This window comes from Colius striatus, chromosome 4 (assembly GCF_028858725.1).
Source record: "Colius striatus isolate bColStr4 chromosome 4, bColStr4.1.hap1, whole genome shotgun sequence".
Lineage (NCBI taxonomy): Eukaryota > Metazoa > Chordata > Aves > Coliiformes > Coliidae > Colius > Colius striatus.
This window is the reverse complement of record NC_084762.1, coordinates 93,239,836-93,257,782: the sequence shown is the minus strand read 5'-3', so window position 1 is coordinate 93,257,782 and position 17,947 is coordinate 93,239,836. Positions and strand designations below refer to the sequence as shown.

The 17,947-nt window shown below is 47.5% G+C and overlaps 2 protein-coding genes across 5 annotated transcripts in view; one reads left to right on the top strand and one right to left on the bottom strand.

Moving 5' to 3' along the window:
* Window positions 1-12,295, top strand: part of AGO2 (argonaute RISC catalytic component 2) — a 70,500-nt gene extending 58,205 nt beyond the window's left edge. For all 4 annotated transcript variants that reach the window (XM_061995817.1, XM_061995816.1, XM_061995814.1 and 1 more), the window contains one exon: window positions 38-12,295. In XM_061995817.1, coding sequence (XP_061851801.1) covers window positions 38-146 — 109 coding nt within the window. In that variant the 3' untranslated portion in view covers window positions 147-12,295. The remainder of the gene's footprint in view (window positions 1-37) is intronic.
* Window positions 12,296-14,228: 1,933 nt separating this feature from the next.
* On the bottom strand, window positions 14,229-17,427 carry CHRAC1 (chromatin accessibility complex subunit 1). The gene is made up of 3 exons (XM_061995207.1): window positions 17,282-17,427; window positions 16,115-16,241; window positions 14,229-15,212 (listed from the first exon to the last, which is right to left on the bottom strand). The coding sequence occupies exons 1-3, from the start codon at window positions 17,414-17,416 to the stop codon at window positions 15,064-15,066; spliced, it is 411 nt and encodes a 136-aa protein (XP_061851191.1). The 5' UTR covers window positions 17,417-17,427; the 3' UTR covers window positions 14,229-15,063.
* Window positions 17,428-17,947: the final 520 nt, after the last annotated feature.

The following is a 17,947-nucleotide window of genomic DNA, read 5'->3' as shown; positions in this document are numbered from 1 at the left end:
TTTTGGCTTTTTTCCCCCCCACCTCCCTCTCTTTCAGTGCTGAAGGAAGCCACACTTCTGGGCAGAGCAATGGCAGAGATCATCAAGCACTTGCTAAAGCAGTTCAAGTTCATCAGGACACCTTACGCACGATGTACTTTGCTTGACATGTTTTAATGTTCAGCAACTCCGTTACAATACAGAGTTGGATTCACGTGAGACCAGCTGCACTTAGACCAACAGTTGCCCAGGCTCAGTGACAGCCAGCAATGAGTGATGCATCTCTTAATTGGTTTGTTTCTTTCCCATTTGCAAGAAAGCCTTCCGTCCAGGATTTCAGACTTGCTTCCGAGCTGCATTCTCGTACCAAACCCCACCATGTTTTGCCAAAAAAAAAATCTCTAAGCTGCTTGCTACAAAACAGACCCAGATTTTATAACTCAATCAAGAGCTGTGATCTCAGGGCTTAGGGAAAAAAAAACCCACCAAACAAAACCAACAAACCCCACCAACCCAACCCTGGAAAGCCCTCATTTCAGTGTGCTGTTCATTGGAGTGATTTGCAAAGATCCCACTCATACTAAAGTTTCACGGGCTAAAATGCTGTGAATTAGCTTTTAATACACAGGAAAGCAAAGTGATTTTGGACTATTTATGAAGCCTTGATTATGCTAAGATGCATTTACAAGCGTTTCTTGATTTTGAAGAGTGGCAAAAATCTGGTTTTCCACTTGTCTTACAAAGGTGATTCTCAGTGTGTCGAAGGGCAAATGGATTTTCTGAAGCTCGTTCTTGAATGTTTTTATTGTGCTGCATTTGGAAAGTGATTCTTTTTTTTTTCATAGACTAAAGGAGAATTTTTAACCAGAATGAACTTGTACCTAAAGCTTTTAATAGGTCCAGTTTAGATTGGCAAAGGAAAACGTGCCATTTCAAAACAAACAGATTTGTAGAGGATTTTTGTTGTTTGTAAGATCACGCTGACGACCAACTTCAGAGTTTGTCACACGGGACTGTGACACTTCCAAAGTCTCTCTAAAGAATACGGGTCTGTGGTGAGAAATCCAGTACAATCCTTTTTTTTTTTCACTGTTGTTTGAGTTAATGTAAGTTTTATATATGTTTCACAGTATTAATGTGATAGACTAGATGCTCTTATTTATTTACTAAGGAGTGCTCATTATACTTCTGTTAACATATCGAGAATGCTTTGGATTTCCAAATCAAAACCTTAGCGTGGGGGGGATGTGAGGATTCAAATGCAAAACATATGCAAATGACTTTGTTGAGAGTTCAGAGCTCCATGCAGTAGAGCTTGTAGATAAGTGGCAGAAAGGCTTTCTAAGCCTGCACACACCAGAACAGGTTTTCCCTGTGCAGTTCAGACACGCACACGACACCAGCGTCCTCCGTTCACTCAAGCACAAAGCAGTTGTGTTTCCTTCAGCTGTCGAACGTTGGTGAAGCAGGAGCTCTAAATAGAGGAGAGTGGCTCACTTTGTATCTTAGACACAAGTCAGAGAATCTATGCAGTAAAGAGAAATCTTAGGAAACTGAAGTTTACTTAGGGAGGGAGGGGGAACTCTCTTTGTTCCGCGTAAGGTCGATGGGAAATGGGAGAGTTCCGCTGGTCTCTTCGGAGAAGCATTAATGAAACCCGAGAACCATCAGACAGATGCTTCTGTTAGTTTGCACACTGGGTTCATAACAAACCATGATACACATGTTAAACCATTGCACTAATTACCATGCCACGAGCAGGTTTAGAAGAAGGTGGAAAAAGCCCAGGACGCTTGTTGACGCTGACTTGAGTTGGTTTGGTTTTTTCCATGGGAGAGCTGAAATAACGCGCTGAGGGGCAGGTTTAAAACGTGCCCTTCCTTCCCACCGATTCCTTTTGCTTCACCTTTTCCCTCCTGTCTTAGCAGATGAATACATTTACCTCCAGCCCCTGAGTTGGGTGAGCAGTTTTAACTAGGCCAAAGGTCTGTGCCATAGGCTACAACCAGTTGCTGTTGGATAAGCTCAAAAATGCCCAACCTTTGCTGCATCGAGAGTTTTTAGGTACACAGCAAGTTCAGATTGGTCCTTTGTGTGGTTGAGGTGAAATAACAATCTAAAACCTGTTAATAGGTTAATGGCATCTGTGTTTATGCCAATTCAGGCTGCTGGGTCATAGTTGTGTACATCCAGACTTTCAGTTGTGCTGGATACCAGAAAGCAAAAGTCCAGGTCACATTGTCTTACCTTGCCAGGTCTACATACCTCCCCTGAAGCGCTGCCAGGCTGCAGAGCCCAGCCCTGCTGGGGGGTGTGTGCTTCAGAGGTTTCATGTTTCAGTGAAGATTTACATTTGGCAGGGTTTTATAGCAGAATTATTTTTTTATGTGAATTATTCTTAGGAAATAGGGAAGAAAAAAAAAGATCATTTTCAGGCATCACTTAGTTTCTTTGCTCTTTGTTATGCAGAGACCTCTTGGATGTGAAATTCATCCTCCTCCTCTGTGCAGGTCTGGAACAATTGACTTACCAAGATGGTCAGGCGGGGTGAGGAGGGTACCCTCTGTCTCCACCTCAAATCCTGTTTCTGAAGCAGACTGTGGGACTTCCCTGCACCCTGTTTAGGGTGTGTTCTTTGAGCTGGAATAGTCCTTGCAGCTCCTGTTTGTGTGAGGAGTGCTCCTCAGACTCTTAACTTGAGAGTAGCTGTGTATCCTCTTGGAGGGAACAGAAAAGTTGTGTGGCTTTCCTTGCCCGAGTGTGAAGAACTCGGGATGGTTGTTTGCATTTCAGCCTATGGACACTTTGACCAAGACTCTAATACTGATAATTCTCTGTGGCTTGATTTTTCTCTCACCTTTCCCTTCCAACTGTCTGGCAAGTGGTGAATTAGTGAATAATTTCAAGCATTTTTCCTAAGAAGATGTTGATTAAGTGTCTGTTTGGAAAAGTCCAGTGTGCTGTGAGCCCAGCGGCTGTCCTTCTGGGAACAGTCTTACCATCACAAAAACCCACCTCAAACACCTAAAACCTCACTCTTAGGGCTTTTTTCCTTGACTCTTGTAGGAACAGCAATATCTCAGGTAAGCACAAAGCTCAAGATGTCTCTATCTCACACCCCTTCCTGCAGTTGAGGCGGACACTTAAAACCACTAAGTCACTGTGCAGCTCAGGTCAGCAATAACCAAATGCATGTTTCCCCCCCTGGCACTTGGGGGTTTTCCAGCCTGTGGGAGGGACTTGGGTGGCTCCCACTGCAGAAGAGCGTGGGGCAGGACCTCAGCCATTCCCTCCCTCTCTCTTACCTTCCTGCCAATGGCCTTTTCCTTGAATTCAGCTCACTGAACCAGGGATGTGGTTTAATGGTGGGCTTGGCAGTGATTGGACTCGATCTTAAAGGTCTTTTCCAACCAAAACTATTCTATGACTCTGTTACTTTGCTCTTTCTGTTTTCACAATAGAAATGGTAACACTATTGAAACAAACATACTCAAAGAATGAAGCAAGATGTAGAACCTCTGTCCTCAGAGAGGCTCAGGCTTGGCTCAGACATCTCCAAAGCATGTGGTTCTGCAGCTACTCTCCCCATGGAGAAGTGCTCCTGTGGGGAGGGCAAAAATGTTATCAACAAAGAGAAAATACTCCAAAGTGGGGTTTTTTTTAAGTGTAGGAGATATAGTACAATAATTAGGCTTGTTTAGTTGGGGAAACTTCTGCTCCAGTAGCTGAATATTGTGAGGTGTCCACTGCACCTCTTGCAGCAGCCAGGAGACAGTTGAGTCAGTCCCTAGGAGGAAACATCCCGATGTGAGGTGGTGGAAGCTGGTGGATTTGTCTCTGCCTTATAAGAGTTTGGTGTTCAGGGTAGCCCTATGCAATCTTAACACTTTGTGTATATGCACTGATGGATGGGGTGAGATCACTTGTTTTTGTTGGAACTCCTTGTTTTGGCTCATTTGGGGTTTGAATGTTTCAGTAGCCTTGGCTTGCTGAGTTACAATCAATGATCTTCTGCGTGACAGAAGCTTTGCCATACCAGTTCCATGGTTCCTAGCTCTGTCAGCCTTTGGGTGAGTGGAAAGGTTGTGTTTTAATCTGCTGGAGTCAGCAAAGAAAACTCTACTTTTTGTTTCTACTTTAATGCTTAAAACAAGAACTCCACAATCATCCTTTTGGAGGCAACGTTTGCTGATTGTAGAAGCAAAAAGGTTGGGAAGGTTTAGCTTTAACTCTGCCTCCATCAGCAGCTCCTGCAGCCTTTGTCCCTCTTTCATGCAAGGTGTGGTCAGGTGTGAGAAGATGACTTTTGTGGCTGAGACCCAGGGATTTTTCAGGGGCAGCTTTTGAAGGGTTACTTGCTGAAAAGACGAAGTTTCTAATCGAGTTCAGATGCTTGTGGAGCTTTTCTCTGAGGTTTCACTGGCACAAGGGCTTTTCTCTTGAGCAGGAGATGGCATCTTGGAGGGCTTTGCACATCCCTCAGGTACCACAGGCACCTGCCTGGCTTTCCTGTGGAAACCCCAATCTGCCAATGAACCTCTACAATGTGACAGAAAGCAAGGAGAGGAGGAAGGTCTGTGTGAACACCCCCCTGGCCAGATGTTGTGGATTGCAGTTTATGAGGAAGAATGTTGATGTTTTCAAGTGCAAACAGGTCGGTTCCTGACTCTGTGTACCAAAGCTGCAGGGCTGGGAGGGACTTTGGGGCTCAGACAGACCTAATGACCTCTGATGCAACCCCCAAAGCATCTCTAGTGGCAGAAACAACCAGAAGGAGCTTTGAGGGTTTAAGAGATCTTTTACACGTTAAGTAAGTAAAGGAATGTAGAAGAAGTTCTCACTGTTTCTCACCCTCAGTACCAGTGTGCTAAGATCCCATTTCCCCCTGTTTTTTAACACTCTTCTCCTACAGCAGCATCTCAATTCCTAAGGCAGGGCAGTACACATTTTATTGAACTCTTGAACATTTGGTGACGACCCACAGTCTCCTCTAAGGAAAACTTCAAGCAGAAGGTAATTGCACTGAGTTATTGTTTTTAAACTCCCTTTTTACTGTAAGACTTTGGTTTTTATTCTGCTGTAGCTGTTTGAAAATACTGTAAATAGTGCTATTTATAGCAAATACTGAAGTGCTGTGGATGCCATTCCCTCTTGCTCGTAGGTTTTTCAGGATGCTGCTGTATTTTACAGTATTGAGCTGTGAGCTTTGGATTGAAACGTTGGCAAGACTTGTTGTGGATCCAAGGGCACAGTTGCTTTCTTACAGTGGAAATATTTGGGGCTCTTTTGGACATTACACAATAATTCTTCCTTCTGTTCTCTATGCACATTCCTCCCAAGCTGTAACGATGCAAGAGGCTGTTTGGAAGCTGTGGATGTGCATGTTGTCTGTGCAGGGTTGACATGCTAATCTCTGAGATCACTGTGGGGTGCCTGAGAGCATCATCGCCCTGTCAGACTGTCAGCTGTAGCTGTCCTGCATTTTCCTTGCTGCTTCAGCCAATCCTCCTGTCTGGTCTGCATGGCAGAGTTAGTGGGATAGGAAGGAGTCAGCATCCAAGTGAGAATGTCCTGCTGTCTGTCCCCCACAGGTGTGGGGTTGGTGAGCTCAGCAGGTGTTTCAGGGCTCTGAACAAAGACATGGTGTTGCCCCTCTGATTGCCCATGAGGAAGCCAATCCACCTCCTACCCATCAGGAGTTGTCTTTTGCTTCTGTAGCCCTCAGGGACCCAAACTCCAGCCCTGTTATCTGTGTTAGGATGCAAACCAGCATGTTTTGCCCCCTGTCTCTGAGGGTTAAGGAGTGGGAAGGTGCATTCCTGCAGGGTGGTGTTAGGGGGGATCAGGGGCTGTGGTGTGCACTCGGGGTGGCATGGGATCTCTTTTAGCTCCTTCACTGTGTTTCAGTTGCTTTTCCTGTGTTGCTTCTTTGCCTGAAGTGCTCCTATGAATGTAATGGCTTGGCCAAATCATTACAAGAGGTGGGGTTGTAATACTCTTCAGTTAGCAGGCAGATGCAGTTAAAGGCTACCTCCTGTGTTCCTCCACACGTGAGTTAATTTTTGAAGTGAACCTGTAACCAAGCAGCCAAAATGCTCCCCAATGAACTATATTTCAGTGGTTTATTTCTTGCTGGAGAACCACCAGTGCCACACTGGGATCTTGGACAGCTGCCTGTCGCTCCTCCCGTCTTCCTGAGGCCTGGATGTGCCTTGTGTTTGATGCAGGGTGTTAGGAAGGTACCAGAAATGGTGAGGCAAATGGCACATCTGGCACTGTGGCTTGTGTTCAGGGTTCCTCAACAGCAACAACCCCCTCTCCTGTCCCCTCACTCCCTGAGTCTGTGTATACTGTGGTTTCCAAATGAAACACCTTTTAGTACTTTAGCTCTTGGCTGAAAAATGCTTTTGCTGAGAATGTGATGGAGGTGCTTAAATGCATTTTGAATCTGAGGCAAAAAATGATGCATTGGAGTATTTTTTCATGTCTGTTTTTTCTAGTTAAGTTGCCATGAGACTGTAACAGTGAAAATACCCTGCTCAGACCATGAGAAACTTTAAAATGGGAGGGGAAGAACATGACAAAAGCCCCAGCAAAACCCCCAGTCCCGTGTTCATATTGTGAATGTTCAGTGTCAGTTAAGTGCAGAAACCCTGAAGTGTGTGTGTGTGCAGGCTGAAGGTGCTCTGACTGACCTGAAACTGTAGAAAACTGTGTGAATACAGCATCTTTTGTTTACAGTGAATCCAAACAAGCTTCCTCATTTTCTAGTTAACCACTCTGCTGACAGAAATGCTGCCTGGGGGGGGCACAGAGCACTGCTAGAGTTTGGGGGGGGGGGGTATTCATTTAAAAATAACTGGGCTCAATGCTGTTGGCATCTCAGAAGCCATCTCAGAATTGCTACCTGCAATTTCATCACCTCAATCATTATATGTAGACACTAAGGAAGCTAACTGATGGCAGGGAGGGGTGCTGAAGCTCTGACTTTCTGGAAGCCAGTCCCTGTTGAGCGATGGTGAGTGACTGAGTAACTGCAGGGGGTGAAATCCCCAACGTGGTGTTCAGTTCCCAGTGAAAACTGAACAAAGCACAGGGTTCTGCTCTAGGCTAAATGGCTGCTTTTCAGACTGTATTTCACTACATCTTGTGTTAGGGATCCAGAGACACTACTGAGGTTGCTGTGGCCTGGGAGGAGTTTCACAGGTGTGCTGTGACTGCACTTCCCCATGAGCATATCCTTGTCCAGCAATGAGAATGAGGTGGTGATGAGGTGATGTGCTTTCCAGACTACTGCAGACCCAAAGGAGCACTGGGAAGGAAGGTCAAGGGGAGGGGAGCCCTGTGCTCCGTGCTTGTCCTGCCTCGGTGGAAGAGAAACCCCATCTGCACTCTGTGGCTACCCCATCCCTTGTGGAAATGAGATAAGCAGGGGAGGGGAAACATGTTCCTGCCAAACTGCTCATTAAGCATTGGTTAAGGTGGCAGTTGAATAATACTCTCTTGGTTTTCCTCCTCACTTCCCTGCAAGGGGCTCGAGTGCAGCCAGAGCTGTGGCACAGCCCCTCACAGGTCCCTCTGTCAGCACCTGCCCCAAAAGGGGAACATTGGTGGGCAGTTCCCTCTGCTGGTTTTGTGTCAGAGGGCTTTGGTTGGAGCCAGGAGAGGAGTGTTGGCTGAGTTGAGAGGTTGGTGAGAGCTGTTTTTAGGTGTTTTGTGTATGGCAAGAGGAAAAGGTGTACCCCCAGCACCAGCTGAAGGCTGGCTGCTCCCCGTGAAGTACCATCAGAGCAGTAACTTTCCATTTGTGCATGGTCTGCCTCAGCAGATGCAGCTTCAACTACCTGTGGCTACTCTTCCACCAACCACTCTCCTTGTGCTCTTCAGAAGAGGGGAGGATTTGCATTTCAGACCTGTATGGAAGTGCATCCATTTCTGTACAGCTGTTGGGAGTGTGCAGATTTCCCACCCCCACTTCAGATGTGCTGTTGTACTGGTTCCCTTTAGTTTTGCAGTGCCTCCCCACCCCTTCCATCTCTAAGCACAACTACAGTTCCTGCTGGAATAACTACTGCCTGATCCTCAGCAGGGATTACAGCTGTTAACTAACCCAGGAATTGGCCCTGAAATAGAAACTGAAACTTTTGTGGCCATTTTATGGTTTGTTGGGTGTGCTTGGCAGGCACAAGTTGTGAGAAGGGCAGCAAGCAATCTTGGCAGTTTCCAGTTCCCTGGCTGGTGCTCTTTGTGTTTGCTTTGCTAGCTCAGATTTCCTGTCACAAAAAGAATACATTTAATGCCAACTCTGTTCTGCTTGTATCAGCTTTTCCTGCTTTCAAGCCCATGAGCAGAGGGAGCTGCACTCCTGCCAGTGCAGGTGAGATTGCACATGTTTTGCTCTTCATGTAGGCACAAAGCAGATGTGGTGTCCCAGAATCTCAGCCATTCTGTGGACACTGGCCCACGTGCTGGGGGTAGGGTCGTGCCCATCAACACAGTGGACAACCCAAAGAAGTTTCTTCCCTAGGTTCCACCAAAGTGAGTTGTGCATCAGCCGGGAGCTGCCCAGATCCCACTGTTAGCAAAAACAGAGGTACAGCCACTCTAAGCTGCTTGTTCCTGATACATTTTTCTCATGGAGCTCAACAAGACCAAATCCTTGAAGTGCTTCATCGCATTTCCAAGGGACAGCTCTGTAATTTCAAGTCAATGATGTTTTAATTGGCCGGCTCCAACGTGTAACTGACCTTCAGTTGTCTGTCAGTGAGGCATCCCCAGCGGCTCCCACCAAGAGATTTGTTGTTGCTCTAGTTGTTTGTTACCTGGTTTGGGGCACTAAAAGATAATTGGAGTCCATGGAGGGGGGGGAGGGAAGTGTTAGATATGTTTGTTTAAGGAGTATTTCCCAGTAAACCATTTGGGAAAGGAAGGCATTTGTCTAGGGGGAGAGGAAAGGGAAGAAAAAGCCAACCAAAAGAAGCTCCGTTCAGGAGGAAGCTTCAGAATTGTGGCTCTCAGAAAATCAAATGTGAAATAAGGTGCAGTGAGGAGATATCTGGCCAGGTTCTGCAGAGTGTTCTCACTTGCTTTCTGTGCTTTGTTGGTAAAGTGGGGTAGATTTTATACATGGAGCCCTGTGTGCACGTGGATTGGGGAAAGGACTGTTTGTTACAGGTGGAAAGGTGGGGTTCTGCTGGCAACCATCAGCACCATTTCCCTGCCTTCTGCAGGACTTTGTACAAATCACCAGAGCCTCCAGATGGAGGGCAGTGGGTAGGGGAAGGCCCAGATTTCTGTCCAGCAAAGTGGTTAACTTCATCTCCAGAAGGTGAGATGCAAACCGGAATGTATTGATGAAATCCTTTCCTCTTCGCCTTCCTTCCGCCCTGAGGCGGGTTTGACTGACAGCTCTTCAGCTTAGAAGCTTTGTGTTCTGCAGTTTTCAAAGAGGTTTGATGTTTGTAATGAAATAACTGCAAAAAGAGAACCAAAAAACCAACCTGGCAGTTGCATATTGTAAATGTTCCCTCCAGTCCAAACGTTTTTAGGCCCTTTTTGAGTTTGCTGGGTATTTTGCAAGACAAAACACACGAAGGGCCTCGTTTTTGTGTGGCTCTAAAGGTCTGTTGACTCATTTCTACCTGTGTGGCATCTGTACCAAAATGTCTTGTGCTTGCAGTACCTAAAGGAAGTTGTGCCCCTGCACTTGCACCAGGAAGAGCAGGCACAGAAACACCCAGAGCTGAGTTTTGGCCATGGGAAGTGTCTCTCTTGGCTCCTCTGACACGGTTTCACGTGGGCGTGTGGAGTTTCAGTCCGGGGGTGTGGATCTGCTGACATCTGTGTGGTGATGCCACTTGAAATGAAGCCTTAGCAAAAACAAGAGACTTGTTCTGGTTTTCCTTCGTGTGTGCAAAAGAGCTGTTGAACCAGAGCAGGGACCTTCCTCTGAAGGTGAACCATAGAAAAGGGAATGAAGAGGCGAGATCTCTGTGCTGGGTCTGACCTCTTCAGGCACTGCCTGTGGCTGGGCCCTCGGGGGCCTTTCTCACATCTCACCTTTTCCATTTCATTGGCCATATTCCCCTCCCTCCCCCTGCTAGGAAATCTCTTGCCCGAAGGAGTGATCTCACACTTAACATTTACATCCCCTATCCCCTCAGACAAAGCTGTTCCTGAGTGCTGTGCTTGCTTCAGATAGTGCCAGTTTCCACTTCTTCCGACTGGCATCATCCTCAAACCATCTTCAAACGAGGCAGAGAGTTGGGGACCCAGCTTGCTGGTCTGTTTGGTTTTTGTTAATTCTTATTACTTCTTTTGGATTTGGATCTACCTCATTACAACAGTTGGGTGCTATTGACTCAAATTGTGGCTGAGATTGGCAGAAGTGACCAAACCCTGTGGGCCAGGAGGCCGCGACCCCGGGGCTCCGTGTGCACGGACAATAACATTGGATGGGACTTTTCTTCGTGCCTTTGTGGTGTTGATTTGGTTTTGGTGTTTGTCCCTCCCCAGTGGTAACAATCAGAAGTTTGTGTTCTCTATCAAAAACAGCAAAGGAATTTTAACCACAGAGTTAGTTTAAAAAAAAACAAGCAAAAACAAGCCAGAAAATACAGGTTTAGGAAGAACTGAGGCATTTTTCAGTGTATCAGATGATAAAATGTAGAGTATCAGAGCAGACCTAGGCAAGGAGAAACACCCAGAGAGGAATCTGTTGGAATGTGTCATCCTGACCCTAGATTTATACAGCTGTGTGTACATAGATTTACACACACACACATATATATGTATATACACACACCCTTGTATCTGGAGTTGTCCCTGGCTATGTGCATAAAACAGACCCAGCTGTAAGGGGAAGGGATGAAAACATCACAGGCTCCTCCACAGATTTGTATGTAGCAGTTTACAGCTCCCTGGAAGGTTTTTTTCTACTCTGTGAACTTTTTTACTTCAGATGAATTCCTGTTTTGGGGGGGGGGAAGACTTTCAGTTGTGATAGGCTATCATTTCTGTTGAAGGTGTAGAGAAAGAAATTACTTGTTAACAGTATCTAATACAGAGGGGGGGAAGCTTTTCTTTTCCTGTATAATTGTATTAACTATTAAAGGAAAAAACAAATCTATCTGGAACTGTACCAGTGCTGACATTCCATCGTGGCAGGACTTCAAAGCTGTTTCCTAAGGCTTTGTGCTGCAGAGACTCGAACACAAGGAGAATGCCTCTGTTCAATGTTTTTATGGAACTGCTCCATCAGGTCTATACTTAAGCTATATTTTCTAAAGCCTAATCATCCTTTAATATGCTGCATATAAATTATCAGCGTGGTTGCACTTTCTCAGTAATAATGTTTGCCCTGCAGTTGGCTCGGGAGAAGGACTTGTAGTTTGTTTTGTAACAAAAACCAAGAGTACTTTGGGCAGAAGGTAATATTTATATAGGTACCTCAAGAAAAAATAAAAACCAGAGCCTGGATATGCTGCATTTTGTTCCTTTAACATTTTTCATGTAGCATTTGTTTGCTTTTATTCTTTGTAGGGGTTTTTTAGTAGCTTCCTAGCTGCCCGTTTTGCTTTGGGGGGACCCCGGTAGCGTTGTAGGCTGTTTGCTCTTGTGGAACGTGGTGTCCTCGCTGGGTGGCACTGGGCTGGGATGTGCCCTGTGGTGTGGACGTGAGGGGAACCACGAGGGAAGGAAATAGGCTTCACCCAGACTTCAGGAAAAGGATACTGTTTCTAAACCAGACTGTATGTGTTCCTCATTCTTAGTCTTTTTTAAACTTAGAGGGGTTTTCTGTTTGCTTGTACTGCTTTCTTGACTCTTTTTCTCAAACACGAGTGTGGAGAGGGGCAGCTTATACAGAGGAAAACCAAACTGACCACACTTGCCTTGTTGGTTGATGCAGAGATTGGGGGATTTCTTTCGTTGAGAACCGTTGAAGGAAGCTTCCCAGGCTGTGAAATCAAGCGTTTCTTGTTGTGTTTTGTTTCAAGCTTAGGTGGGTCCTTTTCCAAGTTTGTTTTACAGCTTGCAAGGTAAAAAAAAAATAGTTTGCACTACTTTTGCAATAAACTCATGAGAAAAAAAAACCCTAACAGTTTCTGTTTTGGTTTCTTACTGTATATATATACAACTAATACTAAAGATTTTAGTGTAGTGTTTTTCACCTCAAAACATGAGACTCGTAACAAGCTCCGAATGCTGTAATTCCTGACAGAATAATGATGTGAATGATATTTTATAAAGTTATTTTGTATGGTGTCAATTTTGGTTTTGCCTCATAGTATGTCAATAAAATTCCTCATCTTTACAAGTGTCTGTCAGGTGCCTTTTTACTGAGTTGGGTGATTTCTGCAGTTACCTGCACACTGAGACTCTTCTGTGAGGACACGGCAGGACATGTCCGTGGCCTAACTAGTTGTCCACGGTGAGTAGAGTGGTGGGAGGACATCTCCTCAGGGGAGGATGCCTCTAATTACAGAAGTCCCATGCTGGGGGTAAAAAGTCTCTATCTGCTATGCAAGTAGCAGTTATTTGGCAGCATTGGTGTGTTGTGGGGGGGGGGGGGGGGGGGTTGCTGTCTGAGGTCAGAGTCCAACCTAAAATTACTGCTTGCTTCAGGAACAGCTGTTAAAAGCCCCAGTGGCAGACTGGAGGTTGCACTGGATCCTTGTGCCACACCAAAGCCTGTGCTGTCAAATCCTGATCCAGGATTTTCACCAGGACAGGAAAAAAATAGGATGAGAAAGCTGATGGGCTGAGGTAAAGGAAGAGCATCAGCTACTGCCATGGGCAAAACAAGACTTGAGGTGGGGTCCATAGCAGCCCCTCTGGGCCACTGCTCCCCCTCTCCCTGCTCCAGCACAGGCCTTTCCCTGGGCTGCATCCTTCAAGGCCAACCTGCTCCTGCCGGGGCTCTCCCCTGCTGCAGCTCCTGCAGGAAATCTCCCCCCGCTGCAGCAATTTCTCTGTGACCAGTGTCTTATGTCCCCCTCCATGGTTTGATCTCTCTTGTTGCCCTCTACCCTGGTCACAGACTCACCACACGTTTCTGTGCCTGAGCACAAGCAGCTTTTTCTCCCTTGAGAGCTGGCAGGCACCAAGTGCTGAGTGATGCCACACAATTTCCGTCTCCTGCTGCAGGCAGCCCCTTGCCCCAGCCACCCCTTGCCCCAGCCACCCAGCACTGAGCCCTCAGTTTCCCACAGCTCTCCAGGCGTTTTTAATAATGAAAGAACCAAAAAAGCCAACCAACACTTCCCACAACAGTGTACTTCTGCATCCCCACTTGGCAATGTCTCCAGGGATAAAATACCACTTAGCACTAGCTGCAGAGTTCCTGACACAACATCACTTTGATTTATGGTTACTTGGGGAAATCATTACAGTGCAACATACTTTAATCTCTTATAAGAGCATTTCTTGTGTGACTCAGCAGTTTGACTCCTCTGCCAGGCTCTGCTCTCACCTGCCTAACCCCTGTTTGTGCTTTCTTGGGACAACTCTGGGCTGTGCCAGGTGAAGGAGCTTTTTAGCTTTGTGCCTTCAGCCTAAGAGCAGCTGCCAGTATCACTCCAGGGAGCAGGACAGAGTTCCCTGGAAACTCTTTACTGTGCCATCCAAAGGTGGCTGCTGCTTCCTTACTGATTTGTGTGCTGTAGGGTGGGAGGTTCTGTTCCTTAGTGGTGTGCCCATGCTTGTCGGGGGCATTCCTCACGCCCAGGGAGGGATCCACATAATTTCTCTCTCACACCACATCAGTGTGTGTTAGGTGTGTAGCAGCAGAGACAGCTGGGAAATGTGGCTGAGCCTCCCACAGCAGATACAGAGTAGGGCTGCTGGAGACCATGCAAAGCTTCACCTTTTGTCCTCACACCCTCCCTGGAAGGATGAAGGGTGAGCACACCAGGCTGCTACACAGAGCAGTTCAAGTTATAAGTGACAGGACAAGAGGAAACAGCCTCAAGTGGTGCTAGGAGAGGTTTACACTGGAGATAAGGAACAATTTCTTCCCTGAATGGGTTGTCAAGCCCCATCCCAGGCTGCCCAGGGCAGTGGTGGAGTCGCCAACCCCAGAGGGATTCCAAAGCCATGCAGCTGTGGGGCTGAGGGACATGGTTCAGCGGTGGCCGTAGCAGTGCTGGGGGAATGGTTGAATTTGATGAGCTTCAAGGTCTTTTACAACCTCAACAACTCTGTGACTGAGGCTGGAAACACCTGCAGAAAGTCTCTGCATCGACTGTCAGTTTTCATACAAAAGGTTTATTTTAAAAGTCGCATATGAAGTTGTACAGAGGACGGTTAGTTACCATTTCTAGCATTAAAAAACCCAAACCCACCCCAAAACTAAACCCAGTGAAAAATCCAGCTCTGTCACTCCAGAAGGGCTGCTCATCCTCAACAGTCCACACCAAACAGACTTCAACGTGCATTTGGGTAGAACACCGTGGACAAACCTAAGTAGAGTTCAGTAGAGAAACGAGTCCTTAGATGTATGTATTTACATCACTGCTTAAGAGATGTGTTTTCTGCCTCCACAGCTGCTGAACCCCGTTAGCTCTTGGAATGCATTTCCTCCTCTAACCTGTTTCTGTGCAGCCTCAGCTGACAGAAGAGGTTTTTTCATGGGCTCAGTCCACCGCTGACCTGACCCGGAAAGCTGTGGGAGGATCTGATCGGTTACTGGCCTCGAGGACAGTAGACTCTGTGTACAACACCTCCCCTCATCTTCTCTGAGGAGGAACACCAACTGGGAAAGGACTCCTGTCTAGTCAGACCCCAAAAGAGCTTTAGGACCAAAAGCTGCCCATTTAATTTGGATCATGATTGTCTCAAGAAGGCATTTTAAATGACCTGAGCAAGTTTTCTACTGTCAGATTTACATCAGCTCTTCTCACCCCGCCACGTTTCCGAGGGAGGAGTTTCATTCTCCAACAAGTTCCATTTCTAAACTTCTTAAACCAAAGCAAAAGCAGATGGCTCAGTATATAAATATATCCAGCATCTGGATTCTCAGTCACAAAAATAACATCCTTTATACATCACAAAGCAGGTCAGCTATCAAGCACTTTTCCGTTGGCCTTAAGATCCAACATCTCCATCAACAACAGCTTCGTCTTCATCCTCCTCCTCCTCATTCTCTCCATCATCTTCCCCCACTTCTCCATCTCGCTTCTCTTTTTCAAGCATTTTTAGGTATTTGCTAGCTAGGATCTTCTTTGGCAAGATATCTGGAAGGTAGAATTGGTTCTTTTATAGTCAGTGATACTGCCTCATGAATGGCACCAAGTTGAGAAGATGCTTTGTTAAAAACATGATTATTGAAGTGAATAATCAAGAGAAGTGAGTCTGACCTACACAGCTGTGAGAAGAAGAAGGAATCACCCACTTAGGGTACAAGTAACCAAAGATAAGGGCTGTACTTTACACCTGATTACTGGCAGCCGTCTTTGCTGTCTGCTCACACGTGTTTATCAGATGTAAACCAGAGTGCTCAGCCCCTCAGCTGCATGAGACAGATTCAGCAAGGCAGATATCCCATCTGTGTCCTGTAAAAACGGCTTTTCTGCATTAAGATACTTGTTCAAGGCAACAGTGATGGACCTGAGACAACTCAGAAGTGAATGCTCTGAGAGTACATCCCCAGGGAACCCAGAGAAAGGCTGGATCTTGTTCTCAACCTATATCCTGGAGCTCAGTGTTACTAAAACTTGTGTTACTTGGGTTACAAAAACCCAAGGTGCAGTTAAAGGTGAGTACAGTTGTATGTCCATATCTATACATAAAAGGGTGAATGGCTTTGAGAAATGAGGCAGATTTACATGTGCAATTTTGGGGTCACATAAGTTCTCACATTAAGATGTGCAGTGATCTTGTTTTATAGGCAGAAAGCTTTCATTTAGGCTGACTTTTAAGAAATGCTTAAGAACTAGTCAGCTTTGTATCATTTGGAAGCACCAGAAAAATTCCCATTCACATCAAAATGCTCTTGGTGATGTGGTTTATGAGTTCCAGTTGAGTGTTCTACAGATTAATGACCAGTAGGAGAACTGTGTCCTCACAAATCAATTCTAGGAGAGCAAGACTTCCTTTTCCAAACCACATACTGGATTTACCATTGTGCTATAGATACCTGCAAGGAACTGAAAGGTCTCACACTCTTCTGCAGTATGAGACAGGTCACTGTAAGTTAGAGCATTCTTCTCCTTGCCTCTGCCATGTTTGTAGGAGTATGTGGCCAAATACTGAACAAAGAGCTCCTAAAAAAAACGAAACCAAAAGAGAACAGTCAAACTATGAATTCACAGTTGGCAGGAGTTGTCTTTAATCCCTCCTACAAGGCAAAAGCACCATATTTAACTGTTCATATACTGGGCACTCTGTGCAGAGACTCACTCATTTCAGAAAAAGTGAAGGCCAGGATCCAGCAGCATCTCTGAGCACTGACTGCAGGCTTGGGCTCCAGCACCTACCTTTGTGCTGCTCTCCAACACATTCACAGAAACACAGAATCATTTTGGTTGGAAAGGATCTTTAGGATCATCATGTCCAATCACTCACCTCACACTGCCAAGCCCGTCACTAACCCACATCCCTCAGCACCACATCTATGTGTCTTTTAATCATCCCCAGGGATGGGGACTCCCCCAGCTCCCTGGGCAGCCTGGGACAGTGTCTGACAACACTCAGGGAAAAAGTTTTTCCTCATCTCCAATCTAAACCTCCCGTGGCGCAACTTGAGCCCATTTCCTCTTGTCCTATCACTCACTACTGGGGAGAAGACACCGGCTCCACTTCACTACAACCTGCCGTCAGGTAATCGCAGAGAGTGACCATGTCTCCTCTCAGCCTTCTCAGGTAACACCCGCCGTTCCCTCAGCCGCTCCTCAGACTTGTGCTCCAGCCCCTTCCCCGCTCCGGTGCCTGCCTGCGGACACGCTCCAGCACCTCGGTGTCTTTCCGCAGCCCGGCACACGACGCTCGGGATCAGAAAGCAGCAGGGTACCATTTCTACACGGACTAACACGCTAATTAGCAATGGTGGGAAGAACAACGTCCCGCACGGCTCTCGGACTGCAGCTCGGCTGGACGGGAGAGCTCCGGCCCCCGCGCAGGGTGGGAGCCTGAGGAGCGATGCCTCACGGCGGCCGGGTGACGGGCGCGGGCAGCAGAGGCGCGGGATGAGCCCCTGGCCGAGGGCCGGGCCGGCGCTGGCAGCGAGTGCCCCCGAGGCAGCGGTACCGCAGCGCGGCACAGGCCCGGCGCTGCGCGGGGGAGGGAGGGGAGAGCGAGGCGGTACCGTGGCTTTAGCGGTGAGGAACAGCGCGTCCTGGTTGATGCTGGAGACCTCCGGCGAACTCTTCATGATCACGCGGATCCGCGACAGGGGCAGCGACACCAGACGGTTCTCGCCGCCGCTCAGCCGCGCCGCCATCTTTCCCCCCTCCCGGCCCCCCTCACCCGCCCCGCCGCCACACACGGGCGGGAGCGGGCTCGCCGCGCGGGACGCCGGGAGCTGTAGTCGGCGGGACCCCGCGGCCGCCGGCGGCCCCGCAGCCTGGGGACTGCAACTCCCACGGAGCCCCGCGCCCGCCGCCACTGCGGCTCCCACAGAGCCCGGCGGCGGAACCGCGAGTGCCGCGGCGCTCCTGCCCAGCCCGGCCCGGCGCGGCGGCTGGCGGGCGCCCTCGCGTCCCTCAGCTCCTGTGGGCTTCCCGCGGTCCCTGCGCCGGCCAGGAGGGGCCTCGGGGCTTCCCCTGTTTACCCCCTCCACGTGGGCCTCAGAGTTTTGGGAAGTTGTTTTTAATGGTGAATAGGCTCATCCCGTACGTGTTCCAATTACAGGCCAGTGGCTACGGAATTGTTAACTCGAACTGTAATTACAGCTGCTAAGTACCTCTTGGTGCTGTAGTGGAGCAGAAAAAGGAATGCTGCCTGGTAATCCTGACAGTTGTCAGAGGTATGT

What these genes read in the sequence shown, in the direction of transcription:
- CHRAC1 (XM_061995207.1), bottom strand. Translation starts at nt 17,416, where the DNA reads ATGGCGGCGCGGCTGAGCGGCGGCGAGAACCGTCTGGTGTCGCTGCCC. An exon ending in TCCTCACCGCTAAAGCCACG is followed by an intron (nt 16,242 to 17,281) that starts GTACCGCCTCGC and finishes CGTTTTTTTTAG; the next exon opens with GAGCTCTTTGTTCAGTATTT. An exon ending in GACCTTTCAGTTCCTTGCAG is followed by an intron (nt 15,213 to 16,114) that starts GTATCTATAGCA and finishes TCTACCTTCCAG; the next exon opens with ATATCTTGCCAAAGAAGATC.